This window comes from Gallus gallus, chromosome 1 (assembly GCF_016699485.2).
Source record: "Gallus gallus isolate bGalGal1 chromosome 1, bGalGal1.mat.broiler.GRCg7b, whole genome shotgun sequence".
Classification (NCBI taxonomy): domain Eukaryota; kingdom Metazoa; phylum Chordata; class Aves; order Galliformes; family Phasianidae; genus Gallus; species Gallus gallus.
The window spans coordinates 67282863-67303541 of NC_052532.1; the positions used below are offsets into that span (position 1 = coordinate 67282863).

Here is a 20679-nt window from a genome sequence, read left to right on the forward strand (position 1 = left end):
CTTACAATTTGACTGCTACTTTAAAATACGAATGTCTGTGTACTTTATCACTTGAGAGGGAAAGCAACTCCCCAAAGCTGAGCTCTAAACAAAAGCTTTCAGTAATTTTCATCAAAGAAAATCATTTTTAAATTTTTCCTGCAAGAAGTGCTAGTATGAGTATGCCACAGCAGCAGCAGCAAAGCTGCATGAGCACAAAGCACGGCACAGGTAGACGAGCAAGGAATGCCTTGACATAGCTGTTTTGCTTCAATTCCACAGGAAAACTAAAAGAGAGCACCTGAGATGAAAAAGACTAAGGATGTGGGAGAGAAAGCTCAAGTTCGTGTTTTCCTACCAAGTTACTGAAAGAATAAATATTTGGCTTTTCCAGTTGTTTTTTTCCCCCCACCCTCTCCCCTGCAAAAAGTCAAGCCTAACAAATCCCATTTGGCACTGTAAGAAAACTGAACCAGCACGTTAACAGCTCAGGTTGCCGAGACCCCCAGCAGTACTGCAGAGAATAGCTGCCCACACAGACTGCAGATAACATTCAAATGTTACCATGCTGTACAAAATTACCAAGTCCAGGAAAAAAAAATAGTGCAGGATGAACTGAACAACTCAAAGCTAGTTATGCTGCTACAGTACTTGTCATAGAATCATCACGGAATCAGAGAATGGCCTGGGTTGAAAAGGACCACAGTGATCATAGAGTTTCAACCCCCTGCTATGTGCAGGGCTGCCAACCACCAGACCAGGCTGCCCAGAGCCACATCCAGCCTGGCCTTGAATGCCTCCAGGGATGGGGCATCCACAGCCTCCTTGGGCAACCTGTTCCAGTGCATCACCACCCTCTGGGTGAAAAACTTCCTCCTAATATCTAACCTAAACCTCCCCTGTCTCAGTTTAAGACTATTCCCCCTTGTCCTATCACTACCCACTCTCGTAAACAGCTGCTCCCCCTCCTGTTTATATGCTCCCTTCAAATATTGGAAGGCCACAATGAGGTCCCCCCGGAACCTTCTCTTCTCCAAGCTAACCAAGCCCAGTTCCCTCAACCTTTCTTCATAGAAGAGGTGCTCCAGCCCGCTGATCATCTTAGTGGCCCTCTACTTCAAAATGGAATAGCAGAACCCAACATGGGCAGACTCCCCCCTTAACAACAAAAAACCCTTCTCGTGATGTTTTTGAAATGCAGCAGCTTCACTGCACATTGGAAGATATGGCAATAGCAAAGCACCTGGTATAGGACTACTACGTAAAACGAAATGCAAACTAGAAATTAAATTCAACACTATACATACATGACTCCAAATATGAACTTGTCACTTCTCTGAGTATGCAGACACAATCCACATCAAAGAGTTTTAATTTAATTAATCACGCAGCCTACTGTTCTTGACCTTTCAAGCCATAACAAAATATAAATCACACAAATTACGCTATAGGAGCAATAATGCCATTTGTTCACAACAATTACCAGTAACAGAAGATGATATCTCAGCTTCCTGCCATAAATTGAGTTTATCTGAAAAAAAGCCACTGACTAAAAAATAAAACCCATTTAGGAGAGTAACTACTTTTTTTAGGAATCCACTCTAGCAGTGATTAAATATTAAAATAGCATAGTTACTGTGAAGCTACTACTACATATTGGAGGAAGTTCCACAGGTGCACAGGTCATTGAAAAACACACAGACTTAAATATCAGCATTCCTAAATCACTCATGGGATTTTGCTAATCCAATTGAAAAATCCTTTGACAGTCAACAAGGAGGGCTGCTCCTTCTCCAAGACACTGCAAACATGACCTAAGTGTTAGTACTATATATGCTGACCCGGTAAAAAGAATTGATTTTAAAGTAATCACAGAAGATACTGCAAATAAAGATTTAACGAATCTCGACCAGTAGAGGGCATCAGTCCAACTGCTCTGTGCATTAAGCCAGATCTCGAAGGGTGAGTGTGCACACTCAGGGAAAAAAACCACTTCAAATTGCTTGGCTATAAATGTCTTTTGACATCCATTTCAAGTAAGATACGAAACTGTGATAAGAAACTGTGATAAACACAACAAACGTATTTCTGAATAACAGGAGTTACTCAGCACACAGTCATTTTAATTCCTTCCCTGTCATCAACCGTTACAAATTCAGATACAAATTAAAAGATAAATACATATTTTTTGACTGAATCACGAGACATGAAGCTTCCCAAGCAGGTAAGTTATTTATTCGTTCATTCACTAATTCTATTCCACTGAAAAGAGTACAAATGTGAATGTTACGGAATGCATCTGTAGTTAAGTAACCAGCTTACTTTCCTCTCCTGCACTGTTTCAGCAGTGTAAGAATTTGAGAAGAGATGGGCTTCACAATGGTTATCATGAAAGGTTTAAAACAACTGAACAACCAGGTAGGTATGGAATCCACAATATACACCAAACACTCAGCTCTTTGCTCTGCCTACTCCAAAATACCTCATTATTTTTGAGGAAAAGGTATGTTTTGGCAACAAGCAAACGTGGTAATAAAACAAGCAGAAGTCGGTATAAAATAGTAGTTGTGACACTACTGAACTACTTTTTTATTGGTCACAACAACTGTAGGCCTTATTTCCTCCTACTGCATGGAAAGTGAGCCTCTACAGCTACTGTTCTTTGAACAGCCCCATACCAGAACTGCACCTATATACGGGAAGCAACAGCACACAATCCTTCTGAAGGGATTATGCCCTATTAAACCCAACTACAAGCCCACTAGCTGGAACCCATCTGCCTCTCCAAGTGACAGAACACCCCACAGTAACTGAAGTATGTATTCCCTATCAACCGTGATTATTCTATAACACCATGAGCACACAAGGTGATCTACCAGGTGGGTAGAAAGATAGAATATCCATCCACAAGGTCTCAGGATTCACAAGGTAAAAACAGCAACTGTAGCTCCCTACAAGTTCTTGGCTGAGTACAAGCAGACTAATACTGTTATATTCAACAAGTAGTTGATGCAGGTAAAAATCCATCAGGCTATAGGTTTCTCCCAGAAAAATCATACTGGTTGACTGCAGACCACACCACAGCCTTATAGACAACCTATCCTGTCCATTATGTCCTTCCTACAAGAACTGCATGTTTTATTATCGTTAAAATGCCTTTAGCATTCCTCAAAACACTCAACTTGCTGATTAGCAAAAATCCCTCAAGTGATTTAGGGATACTGACATTTAAGTTCTTGTGTTCCTTAACTGTTTAGACAGGTTTGTCCTTTTCAGGCAGCTTCTAACGTAGAACCTCAACAGTTCTTACTGCAATATTTAAATATACCTCTAACCCAAGAAACCTAGTTGATGAGCAAGTAGTACAAGCATTACCAACAACCCTGTAAGTTCCTTCTGCAACAAGAAGTAAAATCCCATTTTGCCTGTTCCTCTCAATGAGTTGTGTGTTTCTTGTTTTTTTAAGAACGCTCTGGGTTGACACTGTTTTGCTTTCAGATTTCAGATCTTAATAATTGAAAGAGCTACCTTCCTAGTGCAAGGTAAACGTTCTTCCCATCTGTTCACAAAACCTTCGGCAAGCACGGGTGACTTGGCCACACATCAGACAGACAAGGCACAGAGGCACATTAAGGTAACCTCAAACACAGTCTGATGCATCCCTCTTTGGGGAACACCAACTCAGGCCTGCACTTCACTGAAGTAAGACAGCCTCTTACCATCTTGGGGCACCGGCTCCTTTCGCTCATGTCTACCTGAGAATGACTCCAGAGCCATTTCTGAGTCACCACATTAAGCCCAGATTTATACCCTTGCGATCCCTTCAAGTGAGCTTGGAAGCACCTCACTGTGTAAACATATAAATGAAGTCATAAGCTACAGAGTTTCAGTGCCGGGAACATAAAAATCTTGGGTAAATTATAATGTCATTTCTCCTTTTATACAGTCTGAGGTTATTAAACTACCCACAGGAGATTTCAGACAACACTAGTATTTTTCTTATATTTACAAGGCCAGACCTGCCTACTCATTAAAAGTCTTTAAAATAACAGAACTGCCTAAGTTTAAACAGATTTGCAGATTCTGAAGGACTGTGCCATGTACTGCAAAGAATTCACTACAGCAGCTATCTGACATCTTTTTCTAGACACACAGAAACATACCACTGCTTGTTAAAAAAAAAAATAATATCGTGTTCCAAATTTTTGCCTCATTCAGCATAACATCCCAGAACACATTCCTCACCATGTGACACAGATCCTGGTGATAAGAGCTGAGAAAGCCTGACACATGCATTTCAGAAGTACAATCTCCCCTTACGTGTGACTTTCCATTTTGATATTAAGAGGCTGACGCGGAGCTCCGGTGAGTTTTGGCAGCCCTTCTCCAATAGAGTTTGGCAAGTACTTCCTCACGAAGATCCTACAAACTCACGTTCAAAGAGTCCAACACAACACAGCAACTAACACGCGCCGCATTTCCACTCCACAGAACTGCTCATTTTGAACTGCGGCCGTCGTTCCACAGCCAGCTCAAGAAGTACAGCAGCTTGCTAACACCAGGGTGATGCTATTCTTTAGTTTTGATTTAATATAGTCTTGTTCCACAGTATTTTTTGCAGTAACGTCCAACGGCAAACAACTCCCACCAGCACTGCTAACCTCCCACCACACGAAGCTAAGACCAAGCTGTTTACCTCTATGGTAGGGTCATACTCATCCACAAAGTGGTTCTGAATGAGCTGTATTGTCAAGGCGCTCTTGCCCACACCACCAGCTCCAACGACAACAAGCTTATACTCTGTCATTTTTTAGCAGACCTGGAGGCAAAGAAAGCAACGTTAGGCTTAGGATCAGACGTTAGGTTAGGATCGCATCAGCGAGGATGCTGTCGGTGCGGCTTCATTCACTATCGCGTTCCTTTACTACTACCGGAAAGCGGATCCCTCCCGGAAAGAGAGGACAAAAAGCTCCGAAGGGAAGAGATTCCTCAGACAGAATCACACAGAAGCGCAGCGCGGGCACCGAGAAGGACGGAATATGCTCAGAAAGGCTCTCGTTCCCCACCGCTTTCTTCCCAAGTTCCAGCGGCACGGCAGCCCGCCCCGCCGCCCGTAAGGCCGGGAGCGCAGCCGCTGGCCGCAGAGGCTCGGCGGGACGGGGCCGCGGCTCTCGCTTCTTCCCCCGCCGCCCGCCCAGCCCCGGCTCCGCAGCGCTGCGAGGGCACTAGCACGGGCTCGGCACCTCCGCGGCCCGGCCGCCGCCCGCCCCGCCCCGGCTCCCCCAGCGCGGAGCCGGCCGGGCCGCCTAAGTTTGCGAGCCGGCCTCGCGGGTGGGATGCGGGGTGAAGAGAGGAGGAAAGGGGGAGCGGCGCGAGGCGCGGGATTGACTCAGCACCAGGTGCCGGGCTCCCGGAGGGCGTTGGCCACCTGTCCCGCCGCGCCGCGGGGACGGAGGGCGGAGGGGGAGGCGCGAGCCGCTCGGGGGCCGCCGTCCGGCCGCTCCCCGCGGTACGCGGCACTGAGGGTGAGGGGGGGGCGGCCAGCTGCGGGGAGTCGCTTCACTCCTGCCCCGCCTCGGCGGGGGGCGAGGGAAGGAGGAGGGGGGTGGGAGCGCGGCCCGGGGGGTCGGGTACCGGTACCTGCCCGGCGCTGCGCGGGCCGCGGGAGCACGCCGGCGTCTCCCTGCCCGCCGCGCGCGGCGCCCGCTCCGCGTCCCTTTCCGTCCCGGTCTGAAATGGCGGGGGACGGGGAGGGCTGGGGCTGGAGCTGCCGAGGGAGCCGAGCGCCGAGCGAGCCGTCCGATGGAAGGGAGCGATCGATGCGCTCCGCGCTCCTCGGCCCCTCCCCTCGCCGCGCCGCCTCAGCCGCCCGCGGCCGGGGGGTGGGAGAGGCGGTGTGGAGAGGGAAGGGCGGCGCTTCCCTCCGCAGCCCGAGGGAGGGGCCGCCCGGTTGGAGGGCGGTGCGCGGTCTCGCTGCTGCTCTCCAGAAGCGGGGCGCTGGGGGAGGGAGGCTGCGCTGCCTCCGCCCGCCTTCGCCGTGAGGGCGATGCCCCCTGCCCTGAGCGGGCCGCGGCGGCTGCTGGGCCGCTGCGACGTGGGAAGCCGCCTCGGCAGAAATAAAATAAAGCGTTTTTGTCCGTAGCCGGTCAGAGAAATGTCAGACGGGCCTCGCGGAGTCGCCGTGAAGCTCGGGCACCCGGTGACCATTGGCTAATTTCATAACATGCGAGGCTTCAGCGCTTGCCGCCGCGATGCTCAGTCCGAAAGTGAACGAACATAAATGTTTTGCTTTGTTTTGTTGTTACACGAGCTGACAGTTGCATAATTAAGCCTGCTTTCTTACTAAAGGCCAAAAGCGTAATTCGTGGTAACTGAGAAGGTGTAATGCAGGGCCCTCTGAGCACACGCATGGCACCCAAAGCAGTGGGATCTTTTCAGATGGCGAAGCTCGCTCCTAAGGAAGCCTGCTCTGGGGCTGGCTGCAGCGACGCTGACTGGCTTACAGCAGGGATTAATTGCAGCGGTTTTGCTTTCCCTCTTTAAAATGGAAGGTCAAAAATAAACACAGCGTGCCTACACATCTGGCGATCAAGAGATTTAATTCGAGAGGCTGGAGCTTTGTTCTCCGCGCCTGAGTGCGACCCAACTCCCAGCTCCTTTGGTTCTCATTGTGATTGTGGGTCGTACCCGTCTGAGCAGCAAAGCCATTAACCCTTTGGGACTGTGCCATCTAATTTAGAAAGTGTGTTCCTGTGATTAATTCATGCAAATAAGCTGAAGCCCCCTTGCTGCTTTCTAACACTGCTCCCTGGCGCTAAGGTGTTAAGAATTGCACAGATAGCAAACACATCTTTGAGCTGCTGTGCGAAAAATGCTGTCTTTTCAGGCAGAGCCTAGAAGAGGTTGGACGAGCTGCTCTGCTTGTGTTCTGGAAATCAGCTTTTTCTGTCACTGAACCCCGTGACAGAAGTCCTGTGCGCTCCTATAGGAGCCTGTGTAAGGATTCATATATGCAGTGGGAGGGTATATGTTATTATGAACTGCAGAGAAAATGAAGTTGGTAAGCATCTTATGATCCCTGTTTCTCCTCACCGTTGAGACGTAGGTAACCTGGCCGTTTTTGTGTTCAGTGTTCTTACTGGACTGTTTCTAACACTCACGAAAATACATATGACAGTGTAACATACAAAATCATCTCACAAATGAGTGCTACAACAAAGTGATTCAGATTACTTATTAAGTAGACCGTCTCGCATGAGCAGATGTAAAAACCAAAAGAAAAACCTGCTTTCAAAGAACAAGTAGCCTGGTGGTAAAACCACAAGCTTGGGATGTGGGCAACCCACATTCCCGTCTGTGGTGCGAAAGAGGCAAAGAAAGGATTTGAATGCAGATGTTCGGTAACTGAAGTGCCCTGATCAGCTCTCTTAGGATAGCAGGATCTCACTTTTGTCTTTTGCTCCCCCTTGGAAAACTGTGTGAGTGTTGTGGTTCTTCCTAACGCAGTGGGAAAATGCCTGTGTCACAGGAGAACTTGCCCGGTCCTGTACATAATGCTGATGTTCCACAAACAACCTTGATGGTTTGCTCTCATCTATGGAGCTTTATCTGGGGGGAAGCTGCTCATCTTTAAGCCCACACAGTCACTGCTAGGATCAGAAGAGCGGAGAACGTCCTCTGTGAAAGCTTCAGGTCCTGATGACAGCTTGAATCCCTGTGTCTCCATATGATCTCAGTGAAATGTGCAAACAATCACTGTGCGAATAGTTGGAAGGCAAAAGGAATTGCTGGGATTCTGGGAGAAAGCAGGATGCAAGGCTTGATTTCTTTGTTGTGTGTGGATTTGTGCATAAATGTCCACTACAAATTTGCTGTTTGCTCTCATTTAAAGTTATTTTGGAAAAGCCTCCTCGGGCTTATGGGTGAGATGGTTTGACAACAAGATGAAATAAATGAAGTGGTCAAAAATATTAAGTTATGTGCAGTTGAAAGGTCGGCACAAGTGATGCAAAGCCTCCTAGATTTTACAGAAGTGTTGTTCAGTGAGATACTGACTTCACTGCAGTGATTGTTTCTTCAGAGCAATTTGCACAGAGAATTAGTATCTTTGCACAGGCGAAGATGTCTAAAATACCAGAAACTTCAGTGTGCTGAAGCTAAATGCTTTTGTTAAGTTAAAGCATATTTATGAATTCATAGGCTCCTCATATTTGCATTAACATACTTCAGTCCTCCGGATCCTCCCAGGATATGGATCTTTGAGGGCTCACAGGGCAAACCACCAATCCCAGCTCCCTCATGAAATCAAGTACCAGGCCCAAATGCAGATATAACCCCTTCAGCCACACACTTACCTTATTCATATATACCCACTCCCAAACATTATACAATAGAGTTGATGTCGTTTTGGTTGATTTGATTTGTCATTTTTTCATTGGATAGTGATAGGCCAAGGGGGAATGGTCTTAAACTGAGACAGGGGAGGTTTAGGTTAGATATTAGGAAGAAGTTTTTCACCCAGAGGGTGATGACACACTGTAACAGGTTGCCCAAGGAGGTTGTGGATGCCCCATCCCTGGAGGCATTGAAGGCCAGGCTGGATGTGGCTCTGGGCAGCCTGGTCTGGTGGTTGGCGACCCTGCACATAGCAGGGGGTTGAAACTCGATGATCACTGTAGTCCTTTTCAACCCAGACCATTCTATGAGTCTATGATTTTAACATTGAGAATGTATGAGCTTTCACCACCTGACTGTCAGCACTTGTGGGGTGGGGAGAGGAAATGTAAAAATACAGCTCCAGACTCAGGATAAATAATATGCTTTCTCTGACAGAGATTGTTGGACAAGCTGAGACAAGAGTTAATTTTCCTGTGGTTTTTCCTGGTGTTTAACTCTGTGCAAAGCAGATGCAAAGCCAGTGGAGAACGACTACAGGAAGATAGGTGAGTTTGTGCAGCTTAAAAGTTTCCCTGCTGTGAGTTAAAAAAAAATACCAGTAAAGATAATTTTGTCACACACGGTTAGGCCAAGGGTTCGTGGCCATTGCAACTGGCAGTGTGGCACATTTTATCAGATCATGACCATCAAAGCTTCTGTCCTGGCAAGGCGTGAGCATGCAATTGCACTTGAGTTTGTTTTGCCAGAGGCCGCAGTGCTAGGGTGTCTGGTGGTTTTAGGCTACTATTATGGTGCCTTGTTTGAGGACAGACAGTGACTGAAACAGCAGGTAAGGTGTGTGGATGACAATGTTCCTGACCTGACTGTGTGAATTCGTATTGGCTGTGCATTTGGTTTCATGCAGGCACGTCATTTGGCTCTGATACGAGTCCATGTGTCACCCCTGAGCAGCACTGGGGACAGCTCTGCTGTGTGGGGTGTACCAGCCTTTAGTTTTTACCATTTTGGCCTCTCCTCTCAGGAAAATAAAGACTGCTAAGGAAATCCTGCCAACTTCATTATACCGCCCTACTGCTAGTAAGACCACTAGATTTGAAGTCCCGTCTAGAGCAGCACAAATTCTTCTCATCGACACAGTAGAATGCAATCATAGTCGCTAATTCTACTCAAGACAGGATTTCCAAGAGGTATACAGTAAAAGACCACGAACTTAAATACAGAAGTTTCCATATCCATAGATAAATATCTCTATGCGTGCAATTGAAAATATATGAATTAAAATGATACACGCTATAGTTCTCACGTGATGTTAATTTCTGTGCCTTATCAAATTTATTTACAATTTTTACACGTATAGATTGAAGCTTAACATGTAGGAACTCAGATTGTATGCGAATGTATTTTTCCATGTTACTGCAAATTCTTTTCTAATTAGCTGGTTGATCCCAAGAAATCCACAATCCTTAAACTGAAAATTACCGTTCAAATGCTCTGCTATGTGAAGGACAGGTCTCAATTCTGCTCCTTCAGCTTCAGTGACAGCTGATTTGTCCACTGCGCAATGCTCTTCAAATTCTCCTTTTCTGTATGCGGGGTCTAAGGAGAGAAGGTTAATATATTTTTCTGCAATAAGATTAGATTTGGCTTGCAAGCGATGTGCTGAGATAGGCCACATTTTAAATATTTGTAAATGGTTTGACTTTTGGTTTAATTCAGCTGTCTCTGACTTTCTGAGTATGTTCCTCTGCTAAAAATGGGGTGGGGAGAGAGGAACAGTTCAACTGTGAGCTATTCTTCAGAAAACTGGATGTTTTGCCATCCCACCAATGTCATCTGGCATTAATTAACATAGCATCTTGCTAATTACATTGTCAGCATACAGCCACTAAATTCAAATACAAAGAGAATTGTTAAAATGTCCCGATTTAACTCTGGTATTTCTTTTAAAGCATCATTCTTCAAGTTTTGTGTATATGGGACATCATCCAAAGCCAATGAAGTTAATGGGCTTTCTTCGGATTTGGCCCAAAAACACTTGGAAAAATCAGCGTTGTGTCCAAACTGCCTCTCTAAATCAAGCACTTAGGTACTTAGCTCCTATTGTTGGTGCAGCACATCACCCAGGACACCCTGATATGCAGCTCTGTGGACCTGATCTGTCTCCTATGGGACTGAGGACAACATGTGAAGGGGAAAGAGAGAGCTTGCATGTTGCTACAATCTGTGTCTTTTGTGTTGTGTGAGGGCTGGCTGCTCGGTGATGCTCTCCTGATGAATTTTGTGACTCCTTCTTGAGTTGGGGAGATCTGGGGAGAAGGATGAGTGCCTGATCAGATCCTGTACTTTGCCCAAAGCAAAACAGTTAGAGTCAGCAAAAATCTCTCCTACTTAAAGCGCTGTGCCAGCAGTGAAGGGATTCTACATGTGTGGCTGAGCCAGGGCAGGAGCCACACTGGAGCCAAACACTGGATTAATCCTGCCTTTTAACAGAACCTGGAGCGCAGTCCTGCTCTCAGGAAATGGCAGTTCTGTCACCTGTACATGTCTCGCTCTGCGTTAGCTTCACCTTCCCTTCAGCATCGCTGGCCTTCACTCACTGGCCTTCACACACATCCCTGAGTATTATTAAAATCCTTGAGACCTCGCTGATTTCTAGCTCACCAAGGGTTTTCTTTCTCTGGAGTGTGGTAAAACTATACATCTCCTTGAGATAATCAGAAACACATGGAAAAATATTAAAATGTTGCATAAGGAGAAAAAGAATGAATTTCTTTCTTTCCAGCTACTCTTTTGCTGGAGACTTTTTACTTCAGGAAAAAAGAAATTGTTGTCAGGGCTTTGGAAACTACATCCTTTTTTCCACCCTGATGGTCTTTTGCCTGTTTTACCTAGACCTCTAGGTTGGGCGTGTTGCTACAGCTCAGGACAGTGCATGAGGACCTAATGGGTCTTTTTTAAAGAAGTTGAAAGCATTCCAGCAGAAGTAGCTGTTCACATATGTCTTGGACAGGATGTATTTCCCCATCTCTCCTGGGAAAATGAAAGCAGAATCCCAGGGCAGCCTTCATCACAAACTGCTGCATTTGGGAGGTGGCTCTGTCGGGGTATGAGCCAGCCCAGGAGATGCAGTTGCTGGAAAAGCCAGAAAACCTGCACACAGCAAGAGGTCCTGCATGAGTGGCACACATATGCAGCAATGGGGCTAGAACATGGCCCACAGTTGGGCTGTCCAAATGTTGGCAGCACGGAATCCCCGTGACTTCAGTGTTCATGCACACCAACGCCAAAATCTGTGCGGTCACAGTGCATTTACCACACCACTAAATCACAGTGATGGGATTTTATGTGGGGAGAGAGGCAAGCATCATCCACGTTCCCAGTCACAGAGCCCTTAAAACAGCCTGCTTGTACTCTTAGTAGATTATCTTGTGAACCAAAACCAAGAATGAATATACTAATTTTTGTGCTCTCACTTGGTAGAAGGTAAACTACCTGGGACAAGTCCTGTGGCCAGACCCTCCAGCAGCATGGCGAGTTATGGTACAAGCAGGGTGATACCAGCATGTCTCCTTATAGCAGATTCTTCTTCAGTGCAGCAGCAGCAACAGCATGTCTTCCCACACGCAGCTCCTGCCCCTTGCCTCACCATCCTGCTCTGCTGTCCTTGCGCAACACCTCCAGCCAGACCAATTACACTTACCTTAATGCATGTGTTTTACAGCAACCTGCAAAGCAATTATTTGATCTCAGTTTAGACCTTTAGTTGCTACTATAATACACGTGATAATATAAAAACAAACACAGAAAGAAGTAGCATGTGTCTGCAGCACCGGCAGCAGCAGCACAGATAACTGTTTCCTCGCACCTACACACACTCCAATGCTAGAATTGCATTTTCAGCAAAGGTCACCATCATGGAGATAGTAGGTCCTGCTTTGCTGCACTGTAACTCAGTTTTCATCCCATTTCATTTCAGAAGATTCCACTGTACATTTATTTATCAGCTCGCACACTCAGAATTGATCAGGAACGGCTGCATTTGTTCCAGACTTGAACTGGAATAAGTTATATCAAAATTGTTTAATGCCACTTAGAGTCCAGCATCAGTGTGCAGCCCTAGGAAATGCACCTATAACCGCTGCAAGAACGTGAATGCGTGCTGAAGGGTAGCGCGTATGCTCAGAGATGGCTCTACAAATAAAGGAAACTTCTGTTTAACCACGACTGTGGGATTTTTAGGATCACTTGCTTTTGCAGAGGCAGTTAAATAGATCCTGACATAGAGTACCAAGGAAGGAAATGTACGTGTTTATTTTGGAGTGTTTGGGTCACTGGATAGAAAGCTTATAGGAAAATGGAAAACATGCAGCAGTAATTCATTTCTAAAGGGAAGGGGGAGAAAAGTCAAGGAAATTCCCTCGCAGTCTGCTTGGAGCCAGGTTTTCAGCTGGTGTAAATCTGCAGTCTAGGTTAAAATTATTGGAAGCAGTTCATGTCCTGCATCAATAGAAAACAATCCTGCACTGACGGGTTCCATTGGTTGGTGCTTTGAGGCCCTAAGGAGGGTCAGCATTGCAAAGCCCTGCTACGGGCCAGTGTCCTGCACCAGGGTAAGGCCAGGGTATCACCCTAGGGTCAGATCCAGGTCAGATCTGTGGCAATGCTGTAGAGCCAGGGAGCAGCACCAGTCCCTTGCTATGTGCTACTGAGTGTGAGCCTCTTTCTCTCCTCCCACCACCCTGGTGAGTCTCTCCCAGATGGCATTAAAATAATATTTGAGCTTTGCAACAACGATGCCAGTTCATTTGGCCTTAGATACCAATTCTCAACATCTTTGGAGGTAGAAAGCATATTCCTCACGACCTCCTCAATATGTTTACATCATCAACTGTTACCTTTTTTATTACACATCATTGAATTTGATGCACTGAGACTTTAACACAGGTTGTCCCTTCCCTCTAGGAATTTCACAAATAAATCACTGACACGCAGTGCAAATTGTCAGACACACTATACAGTAGACACACTATATAGTCATGGACACGCTATACAGTAGAAAGGCACCGGATAACCTTTAGCACTAGAATGCTATTTTTAAGTGCTTCAATGAAGAGCACTATTGTTGTTTGAAAATGTATTGCTATGGTGAAAGGAGTTAATGACTTGCAAATGATGTATCACACCCTGATGAATTTCTTCACAGAAAAGTTAAAAATCCCAAGCAGTAACCACGCACACAAAATTGTTAAGGACACTGTAGGTTGAAGCTCTCCTATTTGCCTGTGAATTTAATTCCCTTTGTGTAATGAAGCAGCAATATAAAAGCTGGGCATAATGATCCAGGCACTTTTCCACACCACGGGGTCAGCCCCGGGGAAGGGTTTCTCGCAGTCAAAGGCTGGGATGGAGGCAAAAAAAAAAGGTGTTGGATGTACCTGAGCAGCTGCTCTGGGTTTGGGGAGCACCCTGAAAAGAAAGGATGCCAAAGCATTGGTTTCTTGGGGCAAGTGATGTTTGTGCAAAGGAGAATTGACTGCATGCTGTTTATAGCCACCCTTGTGGTAATCAGCAAGTGTCTGTGCGTACTTTAAATAGACTCATTACCCTAAGGAAATACCCAAGTCAGCACCTCTGTATCCTGCTCTCAGAGAGGAAACCCGACCTACAAAGCATCAAAATTTGCTGCTGCTTGGTGAAGGGGCCAAAATACTTCAGCTAAGGCTGCTGCTTGCTTTTCTTGGAGAGATGTGGCCATCGCACTCAGCTCTGCTCTCACAAGTGTTGGTTTTCCAGTGGGGTGATTGCAGTTACTTAGAGGAATTGCTCCATAACCACATGAGGAGCAATGAGAGAAGAAGCCAGCTTCAAGCACCCGCTTCCTAAGAAAAGCAAGGATATGATCGAGTAATTGATTAGATTCTACCTTACTCATTTTTCTTCTCACTGATTTCTGTTGAAAATATATATCTCCAAATATTTATCCCACAAAGTTAGTGCTCTTTTGTCTAATACTCAACTTTTACCCCACGGATCGTTTAAAACTGGACAAGACAAACCACCAGAGACTGTGTTGAAAAACAAAATGAAGACAAAGCAAATGAAGAAAAAGCAAAATGAAGACAAAGTTACAGCTGATCAGGAAAACAGACAAGACAGTCTCTCCCCTTTCTCATTTCTCCCCCCCTTTCTCACTGCCTACAGCAGTCAGTTTTGCACTGGAGATTTTAAACTGCCATGGTGCTCGGGACAGTAATTCTAAAAAGAGCTTCACTGAAATACTTCTCTCTAAAGAGGTCCTCATAACCAGGTGACGCCTGGAAAAATGTGACTTCCAAAATAGTATTTAAGTACATATATAGAAGAGAGAAGGGGAAAAAAGGGGGAAAAAAAAGCCACTGAAAAGGCATTTTGGACTGTAGCAATGGACATATCCATCAACACTGCATTGTGTTATCTCAGTGTAGTCAGGAACCTAACAGTTATGAACAAGAAGCAGACAGGTCAGTATACCAGATATTTCATACAGTGGCTTACATCAGAATCTAGTTGTATAAACTAACATAAAGATACTGAAGTCAATGAAGCTACTCAGGAATGATCCTATTATAGGTGAGATCAGAAGTAACTGTAGTAGTGTATTATTTGTTAAAACTTCATTAAAATCAGATTCAGTGGGAGGAATGGTTTTTTCTTCCCTAACACTTATCCTTTATTACTTGTCAGATATTATCCAGACTTACCTGAAAAATCTGCCATTTATAAAAATGTATTTTTTGGAGGCAATGCAATAAATATGCCAATTCAGTTTCCCAGGGAAACAAATACACTTAAAAGTTTTTTGTAAGAGTAAGTCCAGGGAAATCAGCTTTACAGACATACGCTTCAGGCCCTCAAATGTTAAAGTGAGAATTCCTTACATTTCCCTCCTCCCGTAAATCGCATCTCTACCCCAAATTTGCCTTTTGTATTGTTAATTCACAATCTCAGTTTTCAAAGGCATCTGAGTGACCCCCTGTGCTTAGCTGACATCCCACTTCATTCATGTAGCCCCAAGTCAGAGAGATACGCATTTCTGGAGCAGCTCCTTGTCAGTGGACCTTCCCCAGATAGGTCAAAGGGTGAAAAGTGTCATTGTTAAGAAGCAAACGTGAATCACTGGGTTTGTCGCCCTGTCAGCTTTTGATTTGCTGCATTCACACTCACATGCGGCATGAGGACTGAGCATGACTGAGCTGTGGCCAAACCACCCTTCTGGCCTTGTCTTAAGTCTGTCCAGATGGCAGGCATGCCTGCTCCTCACAGAGGCAAGATCTCGCTTCAGTGAGAGGCCAGGGCTTCTCCTGCTGAGCTCTGAAATCTGCGGCAGCCAGTATTGCCAATTGTGGAGATGGAAGCATGTGCTTACTGATAAAGATGCTCCCAATCTTCTTGCTTCTGCAGGAAGGCTGAACCATCCCAGGAGTGGGGACCAATGTGGCACTTGCCCCCAGGCCCAACTTGTGAGGAGACAGTCCGCCCCATGGGTATGCTTAGGAAATGCTATCACATGCAGTTTGCATCCATCTGGATGCAAGCAGTGTCAGAACTGGAGAACAGAGAGTTGCCCTACGCTGTGTAGATGCAGCACACATGTTTCTGACATGACACTGTGCATGCTTCTGCTTGATTTGGCCTGACTGGAAGATATAGTCTATGGCAAGTGATTTTTAAAGAGCAGAGACTGCACAGCTTTACAGAAGACATAACTAAAGAGTTAATGAAATCCTCAAAAGTCTTCTTTTTCTTGTTGGAACTACCCCACTCCTGACTGGCACGGGCTTTCTCCCACCTACTGCAGGCACCGTAGATGTGTTTGTAAGCCTTATTCACTACAGCTGAGAAGTCACACATGATGAGTGCTCCTAAGCACACTGCCAGCACAGAATTCTGAGATTCTCTATGGCTTTGTTTAAGTTCCCAAATTATGTTTTAAAAGGCTAGATAATTTTGGTGGCGTTCTCCATGTGATTTTTTGTGGACGGGGAGTGGCTACTCACATTCACAGATCAGCCCCAAAGTGACAATCTAAATTCATTTATACTATCTCTTCCCAGTAGGTCCTGTGTGCAGGTTAGCAGCCCTCTATAGCCAGTAATCCTGTAAGCCACTGATAAGCACAAGCAACGTGAACCCCATGGTTTGACCTCCCTGCTTTTGCAGAGGGAGGCCAGCCTGAGCCCTCACACAGCATAGAACAAAGCTTGCCCAGGTGCTTCTGCAGCAGGCTCAGAGCTCATCTGTGAAGTTTTCCATGCCTGTAAAAGCATCACCTACTAGCGATGCTAAATCTTTCTTCATGTCATGTATCGACTTAAGCTTTGCGGCACAAAAGGATAAAGATGCTGAGGCAAATATGTCTCTGCAGGAGATGTAATTCTGCTCTTTCCACAGCATGCTTGCCAGGGAGGGCTCACCTGCCACCACTGCTGCTGATGCAAGGGGCATGAGAAGAGCGATCTACTTAACCAGGGCACATGGATGGGGCAAGGGGGAGAGTGAAAGCCTGATGATGTGAAAGGTGGGTATAGCAATGTATCAGCATAAGAGCTGACAGATACATTTTCTATCAGGAAGACAAACACAGAAGCACAGCTCTGCTTTTTGTCAAGAGCAGTTCTTCACAAACAAGGAATGTCACTTAGTGGCTTTTGAAGAATTCTTCTGAAATGCCTATAGAGCATCTCTGCTCGTAAAGCTTATAAATCTGTTCGAGACCCAGGAATGGAAGATGATATAGGGCTGCAAAATGTCATTGTGCAAATAGTATAGTTCACAAAATATAAGACCCTGAAGACTGTTACCCCTATCCTCACCCTACAATTATGGAGAGGGAATGACTGTGGAGCACAGTGTTTAGGACACCATGGAATACATTTGGCTTCCAGGCAGTTCTCAGAGCACCTTAACATACATAATTAGCAAGGATGCTGATGTTTATTTAGGGCTTGTGGCTGTGAAAAAAAAAAATAGAACAAAGAGATTTTTGGGGGGTGTGCAATAATCAAGGCAGTAAAATCATTTCTCTCTTCTCTTTTGCTTTTTCTCTTATATTTTTTATCCTAGAAACAAACCAATCCCCACCTCTACCCAGTTAGTTCTCTTAACTCACGGTTTCTTGACAGCTAAAGCATGTAATGCAAGATTACTTTCTTATGTTCCTCCTTGCTGTCTACTCTTCCATTTCATTCTTGCTGTAGCATTTTAAAGCTAGAAGGTCTGTTACCATTTCAAACAGATTTCAAGAGCCTACAGTCAGCCTGACAGAAGGCAGCGGGGAATGAGCTTAGCTTGCTCTTTTTCCTCAATAGCTCTCTTTGAGATAAAAATTCCCCTTTGCCACATAGATTCCTAAATGAAAGAGTAATTTCTGACTTGCTTTCACGAGTCTTGATTTTCTTCCTTAGTTTGCATGTCTTACGTTTGTCCTGCTCCTTATAGACCGGTTTCATCTTACATCACTCTTGTATTTTCATCAACACTTTCTTTTTAACAGAGAAACACTCCTTAGAAATAGTTAATAGCTACATTTCCCCAAGCTTAGAGTGAAATCAGTCTGAAATTTCATTTGTCTGTGAGGCTCGAATAAATGTTTTTCCTGAATTAAAAAAGCTTAAAATTAACTTTACTCCTTAAAGATACAGTCATAGTTGCACCTGAACTTTTCAGTTCATGTCCATCCTTTAAACCTTAATTACAAAAATACTCATTGGCAGAAGGCAGAGAAAGATTTAGCATCACAGTACAATCAGAAATAGGGGTTGTATATATATATATGTGTGTGTGTGAACAAACAACATAGTTTAAGTGCATTACAGATATCTAATTCAGCTGACTTTATTTGAGTCTATTCTGTTCTGCAGTTTCTTTGTCTTAGGGAGAAACAAGATGAAGGCTGGCTAGGTGAGTACAAACTTGTATCACATACATTCATATGCAGGAATCAGTAAAATCCTATTCAGAAGCTGTATTGTCCAAGACATTATACAGAGACAAACATAATTTCTGTTTGGTGACACATTAAAGGCAAAAGGGAAGAAAAATCAATTTTAACAGATGTAAATCTTAACATAAAGCACAGTCATGTCAGTGCTGAGTCTTTCCATTGACTTCCCTTGGTTTCAGACTACATCTGTCCATGCACATGTATGTGTGCACATGTACACCAACAAAAAAGTTCCACCTACGTTTACATTTAACTTAGATGCAGGTCTTGGAGTGACAGCAGCTGTGCATGGTAGAGTACAAGATCACACTGAAACAGGAATCCAGGCTTTACTTGGCAATGAAATCAATACCTACGTTGTTTAATTGCTGCCATTCTCTTCAAGTGTGTGTGCATCTAACAGTTGTACTATGACAGAGGCGGGTAATGAGGGAAGATCTGTCTCAAACAGAAGCAAAGGAGACTGTAGAAATAAGGTCTTTTTATAGAGCAAAACAGGCATGCGTTTTCATTTAAACAAGCTGTTCTATGAATAGAAGGTACACAAATCCTACAGAATGCATGAGCTACAATGGATAAACGTAGCAAAGCAGAGTTTTAGCTGTGTGGGGGCAGGGTAAGAATGTATCTTTTCTTTAGCAGCATTTCAAGAATGGCTTCCCACAAATGTTTGAAGTATTTAGTGTGGCATATAACGATGTCACACCAGAAGTCCCTCCTCAGCCCTTAACAGACGCTATTGTCTTTATCAAATACGCTTTTTCAAAGCCTACTACTTCACTGCTAAACTTGTTACCATGAAAATGTGGCAAACAAACAGCTCAGATGCTTGAGGAAAGAAGCCAGTGTTACAAAGTCTAGTGCTGGGAGGACAATTCTCAAACAGAAGCTCAGCAAAGTAGCGAGCCCTATCCCCAAACACAAAAACTGACCACAACGGGTGTGTTTATGTCAATATGAACTGCCAGGCACCAAATTACATGCTTAGATTTAGCTCTTACTTGTGAATGCTGACGTCCTCTAGCCTACTATGTAGAAGGCTGGCTCCTACATAAAATGATGGTACCTTTTACCTAAATCCTACTTCCTAGCCTATTCCAAGCTTGTCCCAGACTAACAAGAGTAATATTAAACTCAAAATCCTGACAAAACTTCAGCTAACAAATGCATTCTGTCTGCTTAGCTCCCCTATTAATTTAAATTATTAAATAAAACACACACAAACCCATGCAGCAGTTTCTACATTGCAGTTTTTTTACAAAGCTCATACAACGTAAATGTACAGAGTCTGTCAGAATGTGCTCTATTTCAGACACAGACACAAAAGGGAGTAAAAATTTGCTTAGAGCACAGTGTACATCAATGGCTTTGAAATCTCTTTGTGCGAAGGGATTCCTATAAATGACATATAGAACTGCTTTTTTGCCCATTTCAAGACTTCTTTTGTTTTGTTTACTGTCAGACTAATGTAAGTGGTTATGCTACTGCTTTTCGTTTACAAATTGGGGTATGAATAAATAAGGTAGACTGTTTATGCTTGCGTTCTCAAATTGTATGTTCTACTTGTACTGAAAATGTGTAACTTGAAGGTTGAATCCACAACAGAGGAGTCACTATAAAGGAAGGATGCACATGGTTAACTGGTCCTGGTTATATAACATCTTGCTTGCAGATATTTCCTTTTGCAGACTCTGGTGGGAGATGAGGCTAGATCAATGTTTCAGTTTATCTAAACCACCAGAGTTTACAAAGGAGAAAAAGAGTGGGTGGGAGGAGAGGAAAAGGGAGGGGAGGACAGGGAAAAAAAAAAAAAAAACAACACAAAAACCAACAACAACATTTCAGCTGTTGTCTATGTTCTAAATACAGGATTATCTGATATGCCGATACATAATTCATGCTAGCAATTTCATACCTTGGAAATACTTTGCACAGACCTGATGATGTTATGCTTATTTTTCCTCCACCTCCTTTAATAAACAGTGCCATCAGTTGATTTTCCTCTCTTGCCCTGAGTCATTTCCTCTTCCGTCACTTCGAGCTCTTTTAGCCTGCGAGTGACACTAACCACCTCTCCACCATGGGAGTCCTTCGAGTCTCTCTCAACAGCAGCCAGCTCACAGCAATTACTTGTTGCTGTTTGGGGAATCCATTGTGACACTTGCCAGGGTGTGAATTTAGTTACCGTGATCCAAGTGCCCATGTGGATGCTCATACTCTGTACTGAAAGGGCCTTTTTGTGGTTTCCAAAGTAGCCTATGCTAAAACCACATGGATTCATCTACATGAAAAAAATAGTACAGAGTAGCTATTCCTTGCTA

At 44.5% G+C, this 20679-nt stretch overlaps 1 protein-coding gene and 2 long non-coding RNA genes across 9 annotated transcripts in view; 1 reads left to right on the top strand and 2 right to left on the bottom strand.

Annotated features, from left to right (window-relative positions):
* Nucleotides 1–5716, bottom strand: part of KRAS (KRAS proto-oncogene, GTPase) — a 21812-nt gene extending 16096 nt beyond the window's left edge. For 3 of the 6 annotated variants that reach the window (XM_015290265.4, XM_015290272.4, XM_015290247.4), the window contains exons 1-2: nt 5620–5716; nt 4676–4798 (exon numbers count right to left, since the gene is read on the bottom strand). In XM_015290265.4, coding sequence (XP_015145751.1) covers nt 4676–4786 — 111 coding nt within the window. In that variant the 5' untranslated portion in view covers nt 4787–4798; nt 5620–5716. 6 annotated transcript variants of the gene reach the window in all.
* The window catches only part of LOC121109059, a 19259-nt gene continuing 3813 nt past the window's right edge, over nt 5234–20679 (top strand). Inside the window, exons 1-3 of the long non-coding RNA XR_005862145.2 lie at nt 5234–5378; nt 8812–8921; nt 9398–16933. This is a non-coding gene — a long non-coding RNA (uncharacterized LOC121109059). The remainder of the gene's footprint in view (nt 5379–8811; nt 8922–9397; nt 16934–20679) is intronic.
* LOC107054089 overlaps nt 18234–20679 on the bottom strand; it is a 23988-nt gene continuing 21542 nt past the window's right edge. For both annotated transcript variants that reach the window (XR_006932169.1, XR_005862144.2), the window contains one exon: nt 18234–20049. This is a non-coding gene — a long non-coding RNA (uncharacterized LOC107054089). The remainder of the gene's footprint in view (nt 20050–20679) is intronic.